Raw genomic sequence first — 25,000 nt, 5'->3', positions numbered from 1 at the left:
GTTACCAGGGAAACAGGCAGAGAGGGATGATGGGAGAGGGGATGAGGGGATGGATGATGGGAGAGTGGGTGAGGGGATGGATGATGGGAGAGTGGGTGAGGGGATGGATGATGGGAGAGTGGGTGAGGGGATGGATGATGGGAGAGTGGGTGAGGGGATGGATGATGGGAGAGTGGGTGAGGGGATGGATGATGGGAGAGTGGGTGAGGGGATGGATGATGGGAGAGTGGGTGAGGGGATGGATGATGGGAGAGTGGGTGAGGGGATGGATGATGGGAGAGGGGAGAGTGGGTGAGGGGATGGATGATGGGTGAGTGGGTGAGGGGGTGAGTGGGTGAGGGGGTGAGGGGATGGATGATGGGTGAGTGGGTGAGGGGGTGAGGGGGTGAGGGGATGGGTGAGAGGGTGAGGGGATGGATGATGGGAGAGGGGGTGAGTGGGTGAGGGGGTGAGTGGGTGAGGGGATGGATGATGGGTGAGTGGGTGAGGGGGTGAGTGGGTGAGGGGATGGATGATGGGTGAGTGGGTGAGGGGGTGAGGGGGTGAGGGGATGGGTGAGAGGGTGAGGGGATGGATGATGGGAGAGGGGGTGAGTGGGTGAGGGGATGGATGATGGGTGAGTGGGTGAGGGGGTGAGTGGGTGAGGGGATGGGTGAGAGGGTGAGGGGATGGATGATGGGAGAGGGGGTGAGTGGGTGAGGGGATGGATGATGGGTGAGTGGGTGAGGGGGTGAGGGGGTGAGGGGGTGAGGGGGTGAGGGGATGGATGATGGGAGAGGGGGTGAGGGCATGAGGGGATGGATGATGGGTAGATGGGATTGACTGCTTCTACTGAAGAACTGAAAGGGCAGGAATTTTGAATGGTTCATATTTTGATCTGTTTCCCACTAAATTGAACACAGTATTGATTACGCTAAAACACACACACATTCATTCATACAAACTGGCATCTGGGTTTGGAGTCGGGCTGGGTGGCATTCATTAAGGGAAATTTAATGTTTATTTTTAAGCCTCGAAAGTTGCACTGGGTGCCTTTAAGGGATCTCAATTAATTAAGGGTTCTCTTATTCATTAAGGGATCTCAAATTCATGTAGGGATCTTTTATTCATTAAGGGATCTCCTTCTCACCCTACCTGTAGGAGGAGGCCTCCATCCTGAGGTCGTCTCCATAGTGACCCAGAGGAAGGCTCAGGTCTGTGATCCACTGCCAGGCGCATCAGCAAAACACAGGCTCAGAACCAGACTCCTGACGAAGAGGAATCTTCATCCTGAAGGAAAGATTCTGTCTGCCCTTAGGGGTGTACTACTGTACAAAGAGTTCATCCTTCTCACACACACACACACACACACACACACACACAGACTTAAATTCAACATATATGCACGTATATTTCTTAGCATTTATCCTCTCCAACAATAGACCTACATCAATCAGCCTTCATCTGCACACACAACGGAAAGTATTTTTCAAATGTTATAACGATGAATGTGTCACGTTCGGTGACAGACAATGTGACCCATTTGGAACATTGACAGCCTCTGGTGGCCAAAGAGACATGGTTACGGACTTGTTTTTTTATGTTTACTATGTGTCATTGTTTTCTTTGTGTGCCCTCACCTGTTTCCTGTTATGTTCCTTCACCTGATTACCATTGCCTGTTCTCACCTGTTCCTTATGTGTTGCTAGTTAATGTAGCCACTTTATTTTGTCAGCTGGACTTCCGTCTATTGGCGTTTGATCGTGATTTTTTTTTGTTCTTTTGGATTATCGTTGTTTGGAGTATCCTTTGTGTTTTGGAATGCTGTCAAGATTATCTTCTGTGTGTTGGATCTTTGATATAAGTACCTGGCTTTTTGCAATTGCTCTTTTCTGCAATGTTAGTTCCCGACTACAGGGCAAGTGAGTTTTCGGTCTCAGGTTGCGTGTTGTTTGGGGTTGCGGTTCTCAGCCGCATTTTGAAGTGTGCTTGTTTTAGTAGCCTTCCCTGATTTTGCCTTCTGCCATTATCTTTTGTTTTGGGATTTTCGCGACCGTTTTTATCTGTATTTTTGGGGGATTTTGGACTTCCGTCTATTGGCGTTTGATCGTGATTTTTTTTTGTTCTTTTGGATTATCGTTGTTTGGAGTATCCTTTGTGTTTTGGAATGCTGTCAAGATTATCTTCTGTGTGTTGGATCTTTGTATAAAGAATAAAGAAACCAAATTGACAGTGAGATGAGTGTAAGATGCATTTAAATGCACACGTGTGTGTGTGTGTGTGTGTGTGTGTGTGTGTGTGTGTGAGGTGCTTCTGCCTCTTCGAGACCCGTCATTTCCCGAATAGGGGGGTAAAGTGGCTTATTTATCTAAACACCGGATGGGCTTTGTGTTGCATTTAAATCCATTTCTGAGAAATTACAGCATTTTTCTACTGCGTTCATTTAGCACTCCCAAAGATCCCCCCACGCACGCACACACCCACACACACACACACACACGCACACACCCACACACACACACACACACACGCCCACACAAGTAACTGTCTCCAACAAAAGCACAGCGGGGTTGACAGTTGCATGGATTTGTTTATTCATCAATTGTCCTGGGAGGTTAACTAGAAAAGGCAGAGGGATCCTTTCGACAATTCACAGATACAAATCAAGGTCACAGAGTGTAGTCCGTGTAGGCACACAGATCACACATGCTTGGGAACACAGACTCATAGTTTAAAATCACCCGGAAGGTTCCCTCAGAGTATCCCCGGACGACCTGCAGACTGGGACACACACAATGGACCCGGAGGGGGGCACTCTGGGTAAGAGGCCGTCTTTGAAGTCCAAACTACCACCAGACATAGACGGAATGAATGACGACAAAGAGAGAGAGGACAGAGAGATCAGAGACAGAGAGAGAGAAAGAGGACAGAAAAAGAAAGAGATAAATATGTTAGAGAGAGAGAGAGAGGACAGAGAGAGAGGACAGAGAGAGAGATACAGAAAAAGGACAGAGAGAAATATGTTAAGAGAGAAAGTGGACTGAGAGAGGAGTAATGAGGGTTGTGTGCAGTGTGTGTGTGTGTGTGTGTGTGTGTGTGTGTGTGTGTGTGTGTGTGTGTGTGTGTGTGTGCAGTGTTACTCAGACAGAGACTCTGAGCAGCTCAAGAAAGCAGCTGACCACTGTCCAGATTCAGTCTGCAAGTTTCCCCTTGAGTATGCATGCAGAAATGTGTGTGTGTGTGTGTGTGTGTGTGGTTTGAAGCCGATCACCCCTGCGGTAAAAAAAGAGTTTGTGAGATGTGCATTTTCTCCAGCACCTGCAGTGCAGTCCAAGCAGTGTGTCTGGATGCAGCCTGAGTTTGTGTGTGTGTCTGTTTATGTGTGTGTATGTTTTCCATGTAGTACGGTGTGTTTACGTTGCAGCAGGCTTAGTCCGGGCTTTCTTGGGTTGGGACGGCTCATCAGCGCTCTCGGACGGACAGGAAGGATCAGGTTCTGCACCATTAACCGACTCCGCCTCATTCTGGGCAGATTGTGTTCTCATTGGCTCAGAGCCACTGTCCGTCACTGCTGCAGGCTCGCTCATTGGAAGAGTCTCTGAGGGCGGTTCTTCCTGCTCTCCTTTGACAGCTGCCACTCCCTTTATCTCTCGGCCCTTCTCCGTTTTTTTCACCACTCTCGATCCCTTCTTCTTCTCCTCCTTCTTCACCACCCCTGATCCCCCCTTCTCCTCCTTCTTCACCACCCCTGATCCCCTCTTCTCCTCCTTCTTCACCACCCCTGATCCCCTCTTCTCCTCCTTCTTCACCTCCTCCTCTGTCTTCACCTCCTCTTTGAGTTTGCTGAGGGGCGGGTAGAAAGGGTCGCCGGGGGAGGTCTCACAGAGCGTTGGCCCCTCCCACTCAGGGATGTCCATCCCCAGGCACTTGATCAGCTGACCCATGACCTCGTCCACGTAACCATGGATAACCAGGTCAGCATGCTTGTCCTGGAAGGAGAAAGATGATTGGCAGCTCTCAGTGATGATTGACAACTCTCAGTTTTGTCCATTAGACTATGAAACCTGTCTGTCTGTCACACTCTTGGTCATCCGAGCACAATAATATCGAGAGACACACACACACACACACACACACACACACCACACAGACACAGACACACACAGACACACACACACACACAGAGACACACACACACATGCACACACACACACACACACACAGACACACACACACAGAGACACACAGAGACACACACACACATGCACACACAGACACACTCACATAAATGCGCACACACACACACACATGCACACTATGAAAAGGCACAACACAGTGCCATTCATAAATGAAATGCTGCACATGGTAAACAGATTAGCACCAGTGACTAACAAGTGTGTCTTCAAGTGAGTGTGTGTGTGTGTGTGTGTGTAAGACAGATAAGAGGGAGAGAGGAGGAGTGTGACGGCAGGAGAATGAGGAGAGAGGCAACAGGATTAGACTCGAGGTGTGTGGGGGGGGGGGGGGGGGGGGGCAGTGAAGGGGATCAACACTGAATCATTTGACTGGTGAACTCTAATAAGGATGGGCATTGGAACACACACACACACACACACACACACACACACACACACACACACACACACACACACACACACTGTCTCTCTCTCTCTCGCTCTCTCTCTCTCTCACACACACACACAAACACACACACACACACACACACACACACACACACACACACACACACACACACACACACACACACACAGACGCACAGGTTTGCACAAACATGTTGAAATTATGTTGGGGTTCGACTTGTGAGCTCTAATTAGGATGGGCATTACACACACACACACACACACACACACACACACAAACACACACACACACACACACACACAAACACACTCACACACTGTCTCTCTCTCTCACACACACACACACACAAACACACACACACAGCTCTAATTAGGATGGGCTAGCCCACTGAACATGGATTCTCAAGTTCTTCCTCGTGAAAATCAAGACTGATGGATCTAGGGTCTGTGTTGGGCTGCTACCTGTTCAGTGCTGGTGCAGTGTGTGTGTGTGAAAGAGACAGTGTGAATGTGTGTGTGTGTGTGTGTGTGTGTGTGTGTGTGTGTGTGTGTGTATGTGTGAAAGAGACAGTGTGTGTGTGTGTATGTGTGTGAGAGAGAGAGACAGACTCACGTATTTGGTGGGCTGTAAGTTGATGAGGACTAGTGTGTGTGTGTGTGTATGTGTGTGTGAGAGAGAGAGACAGACTCACGTATTTGGTGGGCCGTAATTTGATGAGGACTAGTTTGTGTGTGTGTGTGTGTGTGTGTGTGTGTGTGAGAGAGAGAGAGAGACAGACTCACGTATTTGGTGGGCTGTAAGTTGATGAGGACTAGTGTGTGTGTGTGTGTGTGTGTGTGTGTGTGTGTGTTTGTGTGTGTGTGTGTGTGTGAGCGAGAGAGACAGACTCACGTATTTGGTGGGCTGTAAGTTGATGAGGACTAGTTTTCCTCCCTTGCGTTTGGTGATGAGAGGCAGGTCACTGCTGGGCTTTATCTGAAGAGACGTTCCCAACGTAATGGCCACATCAGCACGCCTGTAACACACCACACACACACACACACACACACACACACACACACACACACACACACACACACACACACACACACACACACGGTTCAGAAGAGCCCTTCTCAATGTCCCAACATATCCAGTATTCTGTGATTGACATCAGCACGCTAGTAACACAGACAGACAGACAGACAGGCAGACAGACAGACACACACAGGCCAAGAAAAATAACAGAGAGGCAAAGAGGGGTCAGAATGGTCAAGGACAACCCTCAGACCACTTCCAAAGACCTGCAAGGCCATCTTGCTGCAGATGGTGTGGAGCACAGTGACACCATCTGCAGCAAGATGGCCTTGCAGGTCTTTGGAGGTGGTCTGAGGGTTGTCCTTGACCATTCTGACCCCTCTTTGCCTCTCTGTTATTTGTCTTGGCCTGCCACTTCTGGCCTTAACAAGAACTCTGCCTTCCATTTCTTAATAACATTTCTCACAGTGGAAACTAATAGCTGAAACCTCCAGGATAACTTCTTGTAGCCTTCCCCTAAACCAGGGGTGCCCAAATTCTTTCTTGTCAGGGGCCAAATATTAATCGGAGTGGAGGGCCGCGGGCCAAAACCAGAGTTTCATGTTAGGTCATGTCCCATTATATTGAAATGTATTGCATATGTGTACCCAATTAACATTACCTTTAATGTACATACCTGCAAACTCCGAAGGGCTAAAAAAAGGTGACAAACCAAGCCCCTGTAGGGGGGTCTGGGGGTATCCCCCCCAGATTTTTTTGTTATTTTAACATGTAAATTAAGCATTCTGGTATACTCCAAGACGAAAATAATGGGGAAAGATAACATTTGCTTCAGGTAAAAAAAGAAACATTTATTAACATATCATACTAATTTTATGTAATCTATTAGTATACACAGGGAAGATAGGTAGGGGACTTCTATAATGGCCAAAATGTAAGTTTGTGGCCAATCAACTAACAGCAAGTTAAAGGCTAATAAACATGATTGCAGGCAACAAGAGTGACTGCTGATGTTTCGATGGAAATACTCCCATTATTTTCTATTTGTATCCGTCAAAAGAGAAAGATATAACAGTTACGTGTAAGCTGTGCCGTGGAAACAAGCGCCGTGACAGCACTTGACTCCAAAGGCTACCTCCACAAACATTTGTTAAGCTAACACGAGCAGGTGAAACTTGTAGCAAGAGAGCGTCATGCCTTGACCTCAACTGAAGGACAGACTGCCCCAACTCAGATAGAGAGAGAGAGAGCTTGCACATTGACTACTGGTTGATTTCATATTTCATATCAACATTCTTTACACAAACATAAGTAAGGTACTTACAGTTGGCAGTTGCTAAACTCGTGTTGACATGTGTGAATTTGAACTCATGAATATGAACTTGTTCTACCTTTTCCCATTATAAGCCTACATGTAAGTTGAGAAGACTATAACATCAGCTAGATAACTAGCTATCATTTCATGCAAACGGAGCTCTTCCATTTAAATCGTTTAAGGTTAAGGTAAAAGCTAGCTAGTTAGCTAGCATAGCAACAAGATAACCATAGATATGGATCTGTATTGACAAAAGGTCAATAGCGCCCCCCTTGACCCATCTGAAACAATGTTAAAACTGTGGCCAAGCAGTGAACTGCAACCAGTCTTAGTTAAATATGACGTTGAAACAGAGACCCTGTTAAAAATGGGTTAAAATGCTGTCTAACGAATGACGTTCTAACTATAATTCTGACCGGAGCGCGGGCCAAAATAAATCCAGCGCGTGCCACATTTGGCCCGCGGGCCCCAAATTGGGCAGCCCTGCCCTAAACCATACTGCTGAACAATCTTTGTTTTTAGATCATTCGATAGCTGTTTTGATGCCCCCATTTTGCCACTGTTCAGAGAAGGTTCAAAGAGAAGCACAACTTGCAATTGCTACCTTAACTACCTTTTATAATGATTGGATGCACCTTTCTATGGAATTGAATGCTTAACGAGTTAATCAGACTAATTATGTGTTGCAGTTAATCAGCATTAAGTAGGTACAGGTATTCAAGTCAACAAAATGATTAGGGCCAAACTTTTGCACAGCCTATTTTTTACATTTGATTTAATTTCACACAACTAAATACTGCTACGCTCAATATCATTGTGTGGAGAACACCCCAGCACTCAGTGTTTACTAGAAAACTAATAATATACCTCTGTGATCTTTTTTGTGTGATCACACACTGACGATGGCGTAAGGCCGAAACGCGTCTGTACTAACATAAACTGGTCTTATTGTTAAAAGAGAAAAGCTTGAGAGTGCGGTTTTCATTCTACCAATAGTTTACATACTTTTACTCGCACCCGAAAACGCATTTATATATTTGTTTTGAAGTAGAGCGCGCCTATCCCTACGAATACTTTTTTTGGTGAAGACGGAGTAAATTATCATGCAGCCTCAGAGGGGTGCCTACACTTTTGCATACGACTGTTAAAAGGGAGGATTGGAGACAGGTGTTAAAGCAGGGTGTCAAACTGAAATACACAGAGGGCCGAAATAAAAAAAAAAGGGTGTAAATCGAGAGCCGGACAAGGGGGCAAGCGCTCCCTAAATTGATGTATGCTACCAACGCGGGGACAGTGCATTGTGGGACTTGCAAAATGTGTGGTGCGTTCGACATACCAGCGGCCGCGGCAGACAAGCTGTGTGTGTGTGTGTGTGTGTCAGAGCCATTCACAGTGCTCTTTTCAGAGTGGCCTAATGGAAGGAGTTCTAGTGACTTTGAGAACCCCCCCACCCCCACCTTGAAAGCCTCATCCATACCACACCGTTTACACATACCAGCTCCTCACACACACTTACAGAGAGCACAAGGAGTAGTGAATTACCCTGGGGTGAGAGTGTATGTGTGTGTGTATTTCCATATGATGTACATGTATTTGTGTGTGTGCTTGTGTTTGTGTGTAGTGTGTAGTTGTGCATGAGTGTGTGTGTGTGTGTGTGAGTTTTGTGTGTGAAAGTGTAGTTGTGCCCGTGTGTGTGTGTGTGTGTGTGTGTGTGTGTGTGTGTGTGTGTGTGTGTGTGTGTGTGTGTGTGTGTGTGTGAGTTTTGTGTGTGAAAGTGTAGTTGTGCCAGTGTGTGTGTGTGAGTGTGTGTGTGTGTGTGTGTGTGTGTGTGTGTGTGTGTGTGTGTGTGTGTGTGAGTTTTGTGTGTGAAAGTGTAGTTGTGCCAGTGTGTGTGTGTGAGTGTGTGTGTGTGTGTGTGTGTGTGTGAGTTTTGTGTGTGAAAGTGTAGTTGTGCCAGTGTGTGTGTGTGAGTGTGTGTGTATTTCCCTCTTTCATCTAGCTAATTGCCAGTCAGCAGGTGTGCGTGAGCTCTCCGATGGGAGATGTAATCTCACGGTGAGCCTCCTGCCAGTGGACGGAAGGTTCCAGATCAGGGCGTACAGTGCCACTTTAAAGTATGTGAACCCCTTGACCACTTAGGAGTTTTCTGTTGTTTTACCATGATTTTTCATTTTTTTTCATCACCAATTTTCCATAGAAGGAATGTCAGGTTTATGTTTATCATTTGCATGTACTTTTTTTAGAGGGAATTGTTTGAGTAGCCAAAAGACTACATGAAACATGGAATTAGTCCATTTCAAAAGTAAGTGAACCCCCAGCTGAATTGGTAAAGTCAAGCAGGTAACAGATTCAGTGAAACTTATTTGGGTGCTTAATTAGTCAATTAAGCAAACCGATCATCTGAGACATCCTTAGGGAAAGGTTTGGGCAACACAGATTAAAAGAGGGAGGAAACCAACCAAACTACTGTAGTGCCAAGGTGTACCCACACAGATCAACAATGCCGAAAGGAAACGAGATATCGGAGAACATCAGGAAGAAGGTTCTGACAGCCCATCAGTCTTGGGAAAGCTATAAGACCATCTCCACAAGATTCCAGCTCCATCCATCCATCCAAGACAAATCATTTTGAAATGGAGGGCATTCAACATGACCGCATCTCTGCCTAGAAGTGGACGCCCATCAAGACCATCACCAAGAAGCACCAGAAGAAGAATAAATCAGGTAAAAGTCAACCCACACATCACCTCTAAAGAGTTTCAGACCTCTCTGGCAGCATCTGGGGTAAATGTACATGGGTCTACAATCAGACGAAAATTGAATAGACATGACATTCATGATCGGGTTGCTAGAAGGAGGCCTCTGCTCTCAAGAAAGAACAAAACTGCCCGTTTCAACTTTGCCCGAGAGCACTTGGATAAACCAAAGGCCTTCTGGAAGTCCCTTCTTTAAACAGATGAGTCCGAGATAGAATTATTTTGTCACAATCAAAACCAACAATTTTCGTCTGATTGTAGACCCATGTACATTTACCCCAGATGCTGCCAGAGAGGTCCGAAACTCTTTAGAGGTGATGTGTGGGTTGACTTTTACCTGATTTATTCTTCTTAAAGAATCTGAATCTTTTGGAGATGGTCTTATAGCTTTCCCAAGACTGATGGGCTGTCAGTACCTTCTTCCTGATGTTCTCGGATATCTCGTTTCCTCTCGGCATTGTTGATCTGTGTGGGTACACCTTGGCACTACAGTAGTTTGGTTGGTTTCCTCTCTCTTTTAATCTGTGTTGCCCAAACCTTTCCCTAAGGATGTCTCAGATGATCGGTTTGCTCAATTGACTAATTATTCACCCAAATAAGTTTCACTGAATCTGTTACCTGCTTGACTTTATCAATTCAGCTGGGGGTTCACTTACTTTTGAAATGGACTAATTCCATGTTTCATGTAGTTTTTCAGCTTCTCAAACAATTTCCTCTAAACAAGTACATGCAAATGATAAACATAAACCTGACATTTCATCTATGGAAAATTGGTGATAAAAAAATGAAAAATCATGGTAAAACAACAGAAAACGCTTAAGTGCTCAAGGGGTTCACATACTTTCAAGTGGCACTGTATGTGTGTGTGTGTGTGTGTGTGTGTGTGTGTGTCTGCCAGTGGATGGAAGGTTCCGGATCAGGGTGGAAGCTCATGAATTTCATCTCCTGATGGCCTTTCTGTTCCCGCCTCAATGACTACACATCGCCATCATCCTCACACACACACAAACACACATCATCATCATCATAATCAAATACACACACTCTCAGCCCCATTCTCATCTACACACACTCTCACTCTCAGCCCATCCTCATACACACACTCTCACCATCATCATCGCGATCATCCTAATATACACTCTCTCACTCTCATGGCATCATCCTCACACACACACTCTATATGGACCCAACACAATCATGCATAATACATGTGATGCATGTTGACCTGAAGGTCATTCAGCGATGGAATATTCATAATGGAATATTCATTAATGCTATGCATACCCATGTCCATCACTTCAGGAGGACGGCCACTCTCAGCCCATCTTCATATAAACACACACACACACACACACACACACACACACACACACACACACACACACACACACACACACACACACACACTAATGCTGTGCATACTCATGTCCATCACTTCAGGAGGACGGTCACTCTCAGCCCATCTTCATATAAACACACACACACACTCACTCTCATCATCATCATCGCCGTCATCCTAATATACACACACTCTCATCTCATCATCCTGAAGGTCATTAGGGAATATACATTCATGCTATGCATACTCATGTCCATCACCTCAGCAGGACCGTCAGGGTCACGCTGGAGGAGGCTGACCTTTGACCTCGGTCACTTAGGGGACACACGAACACACACCTAGTCTCCTCAACACACACACACACACACACAACTGCAGGTCTCGTCAGCACACACTCACACATTTACACACACACACACACACCTGGAGGCATCTTCAGATCTGTTGAGGTCACGGTCAGGCAGCGGGTCCTCCCAGTCTAGGATGGTGCTCATCAGCTTTCCCCTGCAAGCACACACACACACACACACACACACCACACACACACACACACACACACTTATATAAGAAGGCACAACACCGAGCCATTTATATATGAAATGCTGCAAATGGTAAACAGATTACCACTGGTGACTTACATGTGTGTTTTCAAGTGAGTTTGTGTGTGTGTGTGTGTGTGTGTGTGTGTGTGAGAGCGAGTTTGTGTCCGTGAGAGTGTGTGTGTGTGTGTTAGTTTGTGCCTGTGCAATGTGTGTGTCTGTGTGCGTCGGAGAGAGTGTGTGTGTGTGTGAGAGTTTGTGTCCGTGAGAGTGTGTGTGTGTGTGTGTGTGTGAGACAGATAAGAGGGAGAGGAGGAGTGTGACGACAGGAGGATGAGGAGAGAGGCAACAGGATTAGACTTGAGGTGTGGGGGGATGAAGTGGATCAACACTGAATCATGTCACCACCTCCCATTTGACCACCTACACACACACACACACACACACACACACACACACACACACACACACACACACACGCACACGCACACGCACAGACACAAACACTGCCATGAAAAACCTGGAAAAGTCATGGATTTTGAAAATAGCAATTACCAGGCCTGGATAAGTTTTCGAAAAAATAAGTGAAGCCAAAAAGTTTAAGTCTTAGAAATGTGCTTCCCAAACGCCTGTTAATTAGATTATTTGTGTTTCAGTTAAGATCTTCACTAATGCCCGTTTATTACAGTACATGTGATTATTTCCAAACACTGTTAATGACTTAAGAATATAATAATGAAGTGCCTTGTATTATCAATTACCTTATATGAATCATTTGCTTATGAAAGCAGGAACATGGCTTTTCGGTGTGTGTGTGTGTGTGTGTAACTAAGATTGATAGGTGCCACTCAGTCTATACCTACAAGAGCATGTTTAGACCAAAGGCGATAAGAAGGGTCGAACTGTGCTCTTTCCAATCTTGTGTAAAACTTCCATCCGTGCCTCGGACGTCAGAAATCCACCACATGGTTATCCCTGCTGAACGCCTAACTTCTGTCTATATTGACCTGGTGCGATGTGTTTATCCTTGCTTCACTTTCAGCCTTGTGCTGGGAGGGGAGCCGATTGCAATTGTTGTTGTTGTTTGTCTAATACATATACTTATATGCAGCTCCGGAGTCCTGAACTAACTAGGGTGAATTTTCACATAACAATATGTGTTTTAGTTTGGATCGACTGAGAAAATCTGCAGGCAGATCAGTCATGTCACCTGTTGTTGTTTTCTGCGTGGGGTGACGCTCTGCTGTTCTCTACGTTGGGTAACGTTCTTCGACCTTGCGGAGTTGCTGTATTTTGCTACTGATTGATTTCAGTTAAATATGCGGGGGTCAACGTTGACGTGGACTGCATGGGCAATAGTATTTGCCTTAAAGGACAATTCATGGAAATGTTTATTTTCCTGCAGTCACAGAGTTTGATTGACAGGGAGAAGCAGGCGTGCCTGAGTACACATCACATAGGGGAGATGCCACAGTGTGTGTGTGTGTTTGTGAGTGTGTGTGTGTGTGTGTGTGTGTGTGTGAGAGAGTGCGTGTGCATGTGTGTGTGTGTGCGTGTGTTCATTTTATAACTACTGTACTGACAGCTCTCTGTCCTCACACAACTGTTGCTAGGCAATGCCTACCAGTCCCTCTAGTTCAAAGTGGCATGTGTTCCCTTTGTTATTGCAAATCCCCACACCCATAACACACACACACACACACACACACACACACACACACACACACACACACACACACACACACACACACACACACACACACACACACACACACACACACACACACACACACACACACACACACACACCCATATTTTGAGTTAGTGCAGAGGCAGTTTTAGCCTGTATGGCGCCCCGGGGTGAACCCCCATTCAGTGTGTGTTTGTTAACTGCATGCATAAGGGCCTCATTAGTGTGAAAGAGCGCGTGAGAGAGGCAGTGTGTGTGTGTGTGTGTGTGATTGGCATATATACTGTAGAGATGTGTGTGTGTGTGTGTGATTGGCATATATAGATAAGTGTGTGTATGTTTAGCATATATAGACATGTGTGGGTGAAAGAGTGTGTGTGTGTTGTGCGTGTGTTGCATGTCATGGCAGAGTAGTGGTCTCCAGGCTCTTCACAACGATCATTTTCCCCACTCTGTGTGTGTGGGAGTATTGAGTGTGTGTGTGTGTGTGGGAGTATATATTTATTGTGTGTGGGGGTATATATTTATTGTGTGTGTGTGTGAGTATATACTTATTATGTGTGTGTGGGAGTATATATTTATTGTGTGTGGGGGTATATATTTATTGTGTGTGTGTGTGAGTATATACTTATTATGTGTGTGTGGGAGTATATATTTATTGTGTGTGTGTGTGTGTGTATATGTGTGTGTGTGAGTATATACAGCGGGTAAAATAAGTCACCATTTTTCTCAATAAATATATTTCCAAAGGTGCTATTGACATGAAATGTTCACCAGATGTTGGTAACAACCCAAACCAAAACAACAAATAAAGTTCAGAAATTAAGTTATGTGTAATAATATGAAATAACACAGGGAAAAAGTATTGAACACGCTTACTGATATTAATTTAATACTTAAGCATTTGCAGGTAATGCCAGCTTCAAGACACTTCCTGTATGGAGAAACTAATCGTATGCATTGCTAATTTTGGCCCATTCTTCCACTCAGACAGTCTTCAAATCTTGAAGGTTCTGTGGGCCTCTTCTATGAACTCTGATCTTCAGTTCTTTCCATAGATTTTCAATTGTATTCAAGTCAGGTAATTGGCTGGGCAATTCTAGCAGCTTTATTTTCTTTCTCTGAAACCAATTAAGTTTCCTTGGCTGTTCATTGTCTTGCTTAAATGTCCACAGTCGTTTCATCTTTATCCTCCTGGTAGATGGCAGCAGATTTTTATTAAGAATGTCTCGGTACATTTTTCCATTCATCCTTCCTTCAATTGTGTGACGTTTGCCAGTACCTTATGCTGAAAAGCAGACCCACACCATGACGTTCCCACCTCCAAAATGCGCAGTGCCATTTGTCCTCTGAACATGGTCTGCATTATGTATTCTAAAGACTTGCTCTCATCTGACCAGACTATATTCTCCCAGTATTTTCAGAAGCTTGTCCAAATGTCGTGCTGCAAACTTTTAACAAGCTTCAACATGCTTTTTCTTCAGCAAAGGAGTCTTATGTGGTGAGCGTGCATACAGGCCTTGGCGGTTGAGTGCATTACTTATTGTTTTCTTTGAAACAACTGTACCTGCAAATTCCAGGTCTTTCTGAAGCTCTCCACACGTGGTCCTTGGCTCTTCTGATAATTATTTCCACTCCTCTGTCGCAACAATAAGGTTGCGATGGTCTTGAGAGAGCTCTTTGCTTTAACCCATAATGAGATTTTTCTTGTGTGACACCTTGGTAATGAGACACCCTATTTATAGGCCATCAGTTGGGATATTAATTTGCACTGACAAGGGGCCGGATTGCTTTATAATTACTAATAGATTTCAGCTGTTGTCTTGGCTTTCCAGGCCTTTTTGCACCTCCCTTTCTTCATGTGTTCAATTCTATTTCCCTGTGTTATTTTACATTAATACACATAACTTAATTTCATAATGTATTTGCGTTGGTTTCTTTGTATGTATGGATTACTTGGTTTGTAATCAACATCTGGTGAAAATGTCATATATTTATTGTGTGTGTGTGGGAGTATATACGTATTGTGGGTGTGTTTGAGTATATATACATTTATTGTATGTGTGTATGTGTGTGCGTGTATATGTGTATAAGTGTGTGTGTGTGTATGTGTGTGTGTGTGTGTATATGTGTGTGTGTGTGTGTATGTATATGTGTGTGTGTTTGTGTATATGTGTGTGTGTGTGTGTGTGTGTGTGTGTGTTACCTGCACGCCCGTAGGCCTCGTGAGCGCGTCACCTCACAGTACTTGCCAGTGGGTTTCAGGCCCATCACACCGATCACCTTCTCCCGCACATACTGCCTGGATGACAAACACAGCCCTCAATCCCACACAGTTTCCACAGCAACAGCACACAATCCCACACGGTTTCCACAGCAACAGCACACAATCCCACACGGTTTCCACAGCAACAGCACACAATCGCACATGGTTTCCACAGCAACAGCACACAATCCCACATGGTTTCCACAGCAACAGCACACAATCCCACACGGTTTCTACAGCAACAGCACACAAATACGTCAAAACTTAAGAACGTAACAACAAACCATCAAAGTCGATGGCAAAAATATTTCATATTTGTCATCCTGTTTATACTTAAAGCAGCAATACAGAGTTCTGTTCCAAAACTAGTAAGCTAACTTCCTAAAAGGCATGCCAAAACCTTGCAAACACCCAGCCCAAGCCCAGCTGACACTGATAGAAGTTTGCCAACACATTAACCTGGTGTCTTTTGGCCGTATAGCTGGCAATGTCATGTGTGTGAGAGCTTTTCTTCCATTTGTGCAGGGTGTTCCAGCCCAGTACACAGAACTACATAGGAAGACACAGGTGTATATCTGTCCTTCACATGACCATAAGCAATCAAAATGAATTTGAGTATGGTATCAAAACTAGTTGCTAATAAAACCGTACCTCAGAAAGTGTCAAATTGTTGCATTGTGTTACTTCAACAACTTCCTATTCCATTTCAGCAACACTAACAGGGTCACATGATCCACTCAAGACAGCTGGCTCCAACATTGCATGACTAGGGCGAATAGTTTTCCGTTTAAAAAAAAATGCATTTTCCGTTTCACTTTTGGTGAATTCCGTTTTTTTTTCTCGTTTCAGCTAATTTTGTTCACCCTGAGGTAGATTGACATGCGCAGTCAAAGAAGATGGCGGAAAATCAAGAGACCAGCCGTAAAATGCCTTTCCTGCACTTTAACTGTATGAAAAACTCTCTGTTGATAGTGTTGTTGCCCATGTTCAAATGGTCCATTCCGTTTCAAATGGTCCATTCCGCGAATTCCGTCCGTTTTCCGTTTTCGCGGAAAACTATTGGCCCTACATGACCCACTGGAAATAGCTCTGAGCATTTATCAGGAAGTGCATGATGGAGAAGGACTTTCGGTGCCTGTAATTATGTTGCCATTTCAAAAGAAAGCATTTAGGGAGCTAGTTACTGTCTTCATGTTGCCATAGAGACAGTAACTAGCTGCATAAATGCTTTCTTTTTAAATGACCCACGGAAGCAAAACATGGTCATTACTGTGAACTACATTAGCATTTGTAAGACGGTTTCTTCCTTATGGAGAGTGTGTGTGTCTCAGTCCTTATGGAGTGTGTGTGTGTCTCAGTCCTTATGGAGTGTCTCTGTGTCTCAGTCCTTATGGAGTGTGTGTGTGTGTGTGTGTGTGTGTGTGTGTGTGTGTCTCATTCCTTAAGTGTGTGTGTGTGTGTGTGTGTGTGTCAGTCCTTATGGAGTGTCTCAGTCCTTATGGAGTGTGTGTGTGTGTGTGTGTGTGTGTGTGTGTGTGTGCGTCTCATTCCTTAAGTGTGTGTGTGTGTGTGTGTGTGTGTCTCAGTCCTTATGGAGTGTGTGTGTGTCTCAGTCCTTATGGAGTGTGTGTGTGTCTCAGTCCTTATGGAGTGTGTGTGTGTGTGTGTCAGTCCTTATGGAGTGTCTCTGTGTCTCAGTCCTTATGGAGTGTGTGTGTGTCTCAGTCCTTATGGAGTGTGTGTGTGTGTGTGTGTGTGTGTCTCAGTCCTTATGGAGTGTCTCTGTGTCTCAGTCCTTATGGAGTGTGTGTGTGTCTCAGTCCTTATGAAGTGTCTCTGTGTCTCAGTCCTTATGGAGTGTGTGTGTGTGTGTCTCATTCCTTAAGTGTGTGTGTGTGTGTGTGTGTGTGTGTGTGTCTCAGTCCTTATGGAGTGTGTGTGTGTGTGTGTCTCACTCCTAATGGAGTGTCTCTGTGGCTCAGTCCTTGAGTGGAAATTATTGGGATTTTTATTTGGAGGATGTTTGTTTCCATCTGCTCTCTGCATTGATCAGTGTGCAACATGCACGCACGCACGCACGAACGTACGCACGCACGCACACACGCACGCACGCACACACACGCACGAACACACGTGCCATACGCACCTGTCCTTATGGTATTCGGACACGAAGAAAAACATCTACCGTGACTAATTCACATATTTAGACAGTCACATACTTCACACTTGCATTTAACCTGTTACTGCAGTGGGATATTTCGCCTTAATTTGGAACGATTTGTACTAACACATAATAACACTCAATATCTGAAGTTGTACACATGATACAAAGATCATTCATATCTTAAATTGAAGAAGACAAATGGGCCAAGACATGCATTCACCTCCTGACTTTTATTTTCATCATTAAATATCAATTTCAAAGCATCATATACAGAACAAAATGTCAAAAATGTAAAAAACGCCTTTCATTTTTATGTTTTGCAGCAGATATCTAAAAATGTCCAGGTGTTGCACAGCAATATCTAAATGGTGCATTCAGGCGTCTCCAAGTGTCCAAAACCTCTCCAAGCTCTCCAAATGCATAAAAAAAAAAAATCTCATTGTATATCATTGTTTTTTTTCGTTGTACAGACATATATAACTCCATTTTAGACTAATATTACAATTTCTTTTGAAATTGGATTGTGTCACTGTTGGAGGCTGTGCAGCTGGTAGTAGTGGTGGTGACGACGGGGGTGAGGGTGATGCTGGAGCTGGAGCTGGAGCTGGGGCTGGGGCTGGGTCACTGCAAGATAAAAACGTTGGACAATATAAATATTTTGACTGGGTCATGCCTTACAATTGAATTTTGCTTCATGGTATTTACTAAGCTAATGCACAAATATGTAAAATGTAAACATATGTAAAAAACACCATAGTCAAGCTGAAGTGTGATAATAACATAGGCATTATGCATTTAGCAGATGTAAATAAAACATTTCTATGCGTTTTGAGGCAAGAAGCAGGTTGTGATATGTTAGTATGTTGTAGCCTACATTGCAGCTACGTAAATACAGCAGCAGCATGCTAACCAATATCCATTACTAGCCAACTACATCCCACAATGATAAAAAAAATAAAGCACTAAAGAGAATAAGGCATATGCATAGCTTACTGGTATGCACTGAAAAGTAGTTGGTTTAAATTACTTACGCATCGAGGATGGCATCGATTCCATTCAATCTTCCACTGAGTCCATGCTAGCATGCTAGTCCATGCTGAGTCCATGCTAGCATGCTAGTCCATGCTTAGTCCACTGGCTTCCCCGAAAATCATCAAAAATCATCCCATGTATTTCACTCATCTGCAATCCTCGTTTTGCTATGATGGATGAGTACAAGGGAGACAAATTGCAGCCAAAAATATGCACAAACAAGCCCTCAGGATCGTGTGGACCAAACCACTTGCTGTGCGCATTTGAAGGTAAACAAAATGGCCCATTTACGCACCGGGAGCGCAGCTGAGACTCTTGAGTTGCGCTTTCAAAAATCTAAACTCCAGGACTGAGCAATCAGGGCAAATGACCTACCTACTTTTTTGTTAGAATCTCTATTATTCGGTAAAACAGGTGTCAATCACTACTGAGAAGTCTTACAAGAAGTGTAAAGTGCTATGATAGGACATGCCTGAGCAGCTGCATGATTGAGAGCTGATGCCATTGGTGGTAATGCCTGTCACTCATGACAAACATGTGTTTAACAGCCAATAAAATCCAAAAATTCTGAAAGAGGGGGTCTTAAGCTTTGTAACTATATATAACATCACGTGATAACTTCGTGTAGTGTTGTCAGGAAGAGAGCGAGGAGATCGTCATCAGAAACATACAAGAAAGTGAACGTTTTTTCTCAATGTCGTGAGCAAGTGAATAAACAACTTTATGGACATAACCATGCAGTTCAAGTCTGTTTTTTTAGATGTTTTGAAGGTAAATGAATGTTCTATAACGTTATTTAAGGTACGGATAATGCAGAAACACATTTAAATGGCTTAGTTATGGGAGGAGGCTGCTCCATATGTAAAAAATGAGGATGTGTCATGGTGTGTTTAAAATTGTATTTATTTGTAACGGATGCATGTAGACAACTGAAAATCGGTTTACATATAGTTGGATTACCACAAAAAAATATTAAATGGGAGTTTGAATCATATTTTCAGAAATAGAATTTTCAGGATTTGTTTTGGCGATTTATCCAGTACGGGCCCGCCCGCGGGTCCATTAGGGGGCGTTAAAGCAGTAACAAGTTAATTTGATGTTTCAGTGGTCCTGCTGTGTGTGTGTGTGTGTGTGTGTGTGTGTGTGTGTGTGTGTGTGTGTGTGAGAGAAAGAGACTCACTTGCCACATTTCCTGCACTCTTCCACAAACATGTTGCCATGCAACTCTGCCAGACGATCCCTGAGAGAGAGAGTGAGATAAAGAGAGAGAGGGTGAAGGAGGGAGAGAGTGAGATAGAGAGAGAGAGAGTGAGATAAAGAGAGAGAGAGGGTGAAGGAGGGAGAGAGTGAGATAGAGAGAGAGAGAGGGTGAAGGAGGGAGAGAGTGAGATAGAGAGAGAGAGAGTGAGATAAAGAGAGAGAGAGGGTGAAGGAGGGAGAGAGTGAGATAGAGAGAGAGAGAGTGAGATAAAGAGAGAGAGAGGGTGAAGGAGGGAGAGATAAAGCAAGCTTGGTTTAAGAATTTAAATCAATGTTCATATTTCATATTGACGAGGCTGTGGCAGCATATAACCAGTTTATAATGTAATACATTTACATACACACAGACACATTTACACACACACACACCACTTACAACCCACTCACAGCACACACCACACCGGCTGCACCTCTGCATCTCCCTTGAAACATTCTTACTACCATGTGCTGCTAGCCTGGTGCGTACAGAACATCACTGAATACAAGGCCTCTTTCTGTGTGTGTGTGTGTGTTTATATCAGATCAATGCTGGGTGTGTGTGTGTGTGTGTGTGTGTGTGTGTGTGTGATTCCTGCGTGGCATGACAGACTCGGTGGGGTGACGCAGAGGCTCGTTTTAAAGTACCTGACATGAGTAAGATTAATGAGAGAGAGAGAGAGCTGAGGGAGGGAGAGAGAGGGGGAGGAGGAGGAGGAGAAGAGAGATGGAAAGTTCAGAGAAAGTTGACATCAATGACATCAATGACAATGGAAGAGAGATATCAAGTGATGGATGTGTGCAGAGGAGGATCAGTGACCGCATCAGGGACAGAAAACAACGGAAAGATGTGTGTGTGTGTGTGTGTCTGTGTGTGTGTCTGTGTGTGTGTGTGTGTGTGTGTGTGTGGATGCAAATATGTAGGTGGTTGAGAGAGAATGTGTGGGAATGTGTGTGCAGGAGAGAGTGAGTATTTGTGTGAGTGTGTGTGAGCGGGAGTGTGTGTGAGAGAAGGGGAACGAGAGTGCGTGCGTGCGTGCGTGGGCACAGACGCAAATGTCAGATGTCGCTGCAGAGGACAGCCTCAGACGCTGAAAGAGGAAGACAGGAACAAGAGGACGAAGACTAGAAAGAGGATGAGGAGGGCGTGCACAGAAGAAGAGATGGAGAGGAAGAAAGACATCAGGGAAGAAAAGAAAGAGATGAGAGAAAGACAGCAAGGAGAGGAAGACAGAGATGAATGAAGAGGAGAGGAAGACAGAGATGAATGAAGAGGAGAGGAAGAGAGAGATGAATGGGTGTGCAGAATGAAAGGCCGTCCACTGGGGGATCCAGCAGGAGCGATTCTCTCCCCGATAATAACTTCACCCACCCCCCCCCCCCCCACCCTCACAACACCGGCTCCTTTCAGACGCACTTCATTAAGCCCCCAGTAGTCACACAGGCGTCAATGGCTGACCCCTACACACAGCTTTACGCTCGGCCCTATTATAGCACACACACACACGCACACACGCGCACGCGCACACGCACACGCACACGCACACGCACACACACTAACAAACACTAGCCCAACTGGCCAAATTGGCTGCTGATTAACGTTATACTGTGAAACAATCTGAATGTTTCATTTTCTTAGAAGTCTGAAAGTCTCTTCTAGTGAGGACCTAAAGTGCTGATCACTTAAAATATCTGTTGTGTAATGGTTATGTTATCAATTGACAACTTTGTTTAATATTCAAAGTAAAGTTAAACTCTTGGTTTTAATGACATACGCTCAGGATTTCTCCCCATATCACACACACACACAGTAACGTTGGAGTAACCATAGAGTTAGAACAGTTACATTGGAGTTACCATAGAGTTACAACAGTAACGTTGGCGTTAACATATAGTTAGAACAGTAACGTTGGAGCTACCATAGAGTTAGAACAGTTACATTGGAGTTACCATAGAGTTACAACAGTAACGTTGGAGTTACTATAGAGTTACAACAGTAACGTTGGCGTTAACATATAGTTAGAACAGTAACGTTGGAGCTACCATAGAGTTACAACCAGTGGTTAAATTGGGCCGGGGCTGTCCGGGGCGGAGCCCCGGCACATAAGCTGCCGGGTCTGGAGTTCTGCAAAGCAGATCTGCTGCGCAGCAGCTCCAGCCGATTTTGGCAATCTGCCTAGTCCATTCACAAGCAATGTTGTCCTACTCATTTACAACTTTTCCATTGCAAATCTATGTTGTTTTAAAACACAAATCTAAATAATGGTAGGGAAAGGCTGGCCTAGACATCTGGAGCAAGTTTGAGAAGTAGGCATATCGCGCACGAAACTTGCGCAGCAGCTCCTCCTCCGCGATCAGACAACACAACGTCAATCGGTCATCATCAGACATATCGTAGTAGACAGGTGAATGGCGAGGTAAGAGAAACAAAATTAAAGGTGCACGGTATTTTGAAAGAGGTCGATCATCACCAATAGGCTAATATCATTAGATATGGGCTTGCATTTTCATTAAGCAGGAAAAATTAACCTTAGACATGCAGGGATAGCCTGCTACTGGTGTGTCAACTCGCAAGCGCTAGTTAAAAAGAACAATGCTGCTAATTCTAAATGATTTAGCAAGTAGTCTATGCGATCTCCGAATCACATTTCTCATTCCTAGCTGGATGAATTTCAAACTTATTTGTATCAATGAATCAGCTCTTAATGTGTCCTCATTAAACACACTCAAAATCTACATAGTACATATTAAGCAACATATAACAAATGCTGGAGTTGTTGGCTGCTTACTTCACTGCTTGTGGATGGTTGCTCATCATCTGAATCTTCCTCCTGGCTATGCATTGGTCCTTGAACATACACTACTCACAAAAAGTTAGTGATATCTGGCTTTTGGGTGAGTAGTGTATTTTAGCATTGACCCTGTGAATATTTTTTTAGAAAAGTAACCTACTAACAAATACTAATAATTGTATTAATATTGATTGATTCACATCCATATGAATGGATGACATGACAAACAAGTGGTGGAAAATGGAAAGTATTTGTTAGTAGGTTACTTTTCACAAAGTTAACTTTAACGGTGATGTGTTTTTTGTTTAATTTGGCAACTTATTTACTGCATAATCCTCGAAAGATTTGTGAAATTTGCCCCTCCGGATCAGAGCCCCCCTACATAGAAAATCTCAATTTAACCCCTGGTTACAACAGTAACGTTAGGTTCCCATAGAGTTACAACAGTAACATTGTCGGTTTCTTCCTGCTGAGACGTGGTGAGACCGTGAGAAATCTATAAAACATGTTGGCTATTCTTTCCATGTTCCCTATTTCCATTATGACATTTATTTAGGAAAAACAGAGAGGCAAATACAAACACACAACACACACAGAAATGGCCATAGAGCTGCACACACACACACACACACACACAAACACACACACACACACACACACGGCCATAAAGCTGCACACACACACACACACACACACACACACAAATGGCACTAAAGCTGCACACAGACACACACACACACAGACAGACACACACACACACACACACACACACACACACACACACGGCCATAAAACTGCACACAAACACACACACACACACACACACACACACACACACACAAATGGCACTAAAGCTGCACACAGACACACACACACACAGACACACACACACACAGACACACACACACGGGCAGTGTTACCGTGGGAATCCGGAGCGCACGTGTAGTCCGTCCACGTTCTGGCTGACGAGGTACTGGAGGGGCCCCTCTCTCTGGAGCTGCAGCAGGGCCAGGTGTGTCAGGCTGGGCCGCGCATCCTCAAAGGTGATGTCAAAGCGGGGCGTCTCACCCTGCTCCTCCATCGTCCACACACCTTTAGGACCCCTACACACACACAGAGACACGCCTTTAGGACCCCTACACACACACAGACACACACATAGGCACGCCTTTAGGACCCCTACACACACACACACACACACACACACACACACACACAGACATGCCTTTAGGACCCCTACAGAGAGAGAGAGAGAGAGAGAGAGCGAGAGAGAGAGATAGCGCTTCAGGAACCCTACACAGAGAGAGAGAGCGAGAGAGAGATAGCGCTTCAGGAACCCTACACAGAGAGAGAGAGAGAGAGAGAGCTTGAGAGCGAGTGAGTGAGCCAAAGAAAGAGAGAAAGAGCAGGATGTGGCGTTTTCTCTGTCACCAGTAAAGTCTGGCTGCCTATGAAAAGACCCCAAAGGACCCTCTCCACTCTCTCTGTGTGCTTAAAAAACAGAAAACAGGAACGGGCTGTTTCTAGTTCATTGCGTAATACTGGCCTGTGTAAGTCCTTACGGTAGGGATACATGTCAGCAAAGCAAAACACCTGCTTCGCTTTGTGGAAATAGCATTCCAGACTGGACTAGCGAGCTAGTTAGCAAGCTAGTAGGCTATCTGGTCACTTGTTTTTATATCAGAACTGCCATTTTGCTAAGGTAAAACACAGGATTAAATATCTAACATACCAGGAACAACAACAACCTCTGGCAAGGCTTTACTCTTTAGCAAATTAAACGACCGAACGACGCCATAGTCCTGCAATTTTGAAACTGCAGAGACAACACCACACAATCTGATTGGCCACTGGTGGTGAAATTCGCTCCTCATTTGCATTTGTAAACACATGGTCTTGCTCTCGCTCACGCTCCTGTGGACCCAGTGAAGTAAACAGAGGGGGAAACACTTGCAAGGTCCGTTAGTGTAGAGAAAGCAGTACATCTCTGTGTGTGTGTGTACATCTGTGTGTGTGTGTGTGTTAGTGTACATCTCTGTGTGAGTGATTGAGTGTGTGTGAGTGTGAGTGTGAGTGTGAGTGTGAGTGTGAGTGTGAGTGTGAGTGTGAGTGTGAGTGTGAGTGTGAGTGTGAGTGTGAGTGTGAGTGTGAGTGTGAGTGTGAGTGTGAGTGTGAGTGTGAGAGTGAGAGTGAGAGTGAGAGTGAGAGTGAGAGTGAGAGTGAGTGTGAGTGTGAGTGTGAGTGTGAGTGTGAGTGTGAGTGTGAGTGTGAGT

The 25,000-nt window shown here is 44.6% G+C and overlaps 1 protein-coding gene across 1 annotated transcript in view; it reads right to left on the bottom strand.

The window, feature by feature from the left end:
- Window positions 1-3,372: 3,372 nt before the first annotated feature.
- sirt6 (sirtuin 6) overlaps window positions 3,373-25,000 on the bottom strand; it is a 26,141-nt gene continuing 4,513 nt past the window's right edge. The window contains exons 3-8 of the mRNA XM_080859288.1: window positions 23,648-23,830; window positions 19,880-19,939; window positions 15,444-15,539; window positions 11,432-11,512; window positions 5,473-5,596; window positions 3,373-3,968 (exon numbers count right to left, since the gene is read on the bottom strand). Of these exons, the coding sequence (XP_080715414.1) occupies window positions 3,393-3,968; window positions 5,473-5,596; window positions 11,432-11,512; window positions 15,444-15,539; window positions 19,880-19,939; window positions 23,648-23,830 (1,120 nt within the window). The 3' untranslated portion in view covers window positions 3,373-3,392. The remainder of the gene's footprint in view (window positions 3,969-5,472; window positions 5,597-11,431; window positions 11,513-15,443; window positions 15,540-19,879; window positions 19,940-23,647; window positions 23,831-25,000) is intronic.

The sequence above is a fragment of the Sprattus sprattus genome (genome assembly GCF_963457725.1).
Source record: "Sprattus sprattus genome assembly, chromosome: 20".
Lineage (NCBI taxonomy): Eukaryota > Metazoa > Chordata > Actinopteri > Clupeiformes > Clupeidae > Sprattus > Sprattus sprattus.
The sequence above is the reverse complement of the archived record's forward strand: the minus strand, read 5'-3'. Positions and strand labels throughout refer to the sequence as shown.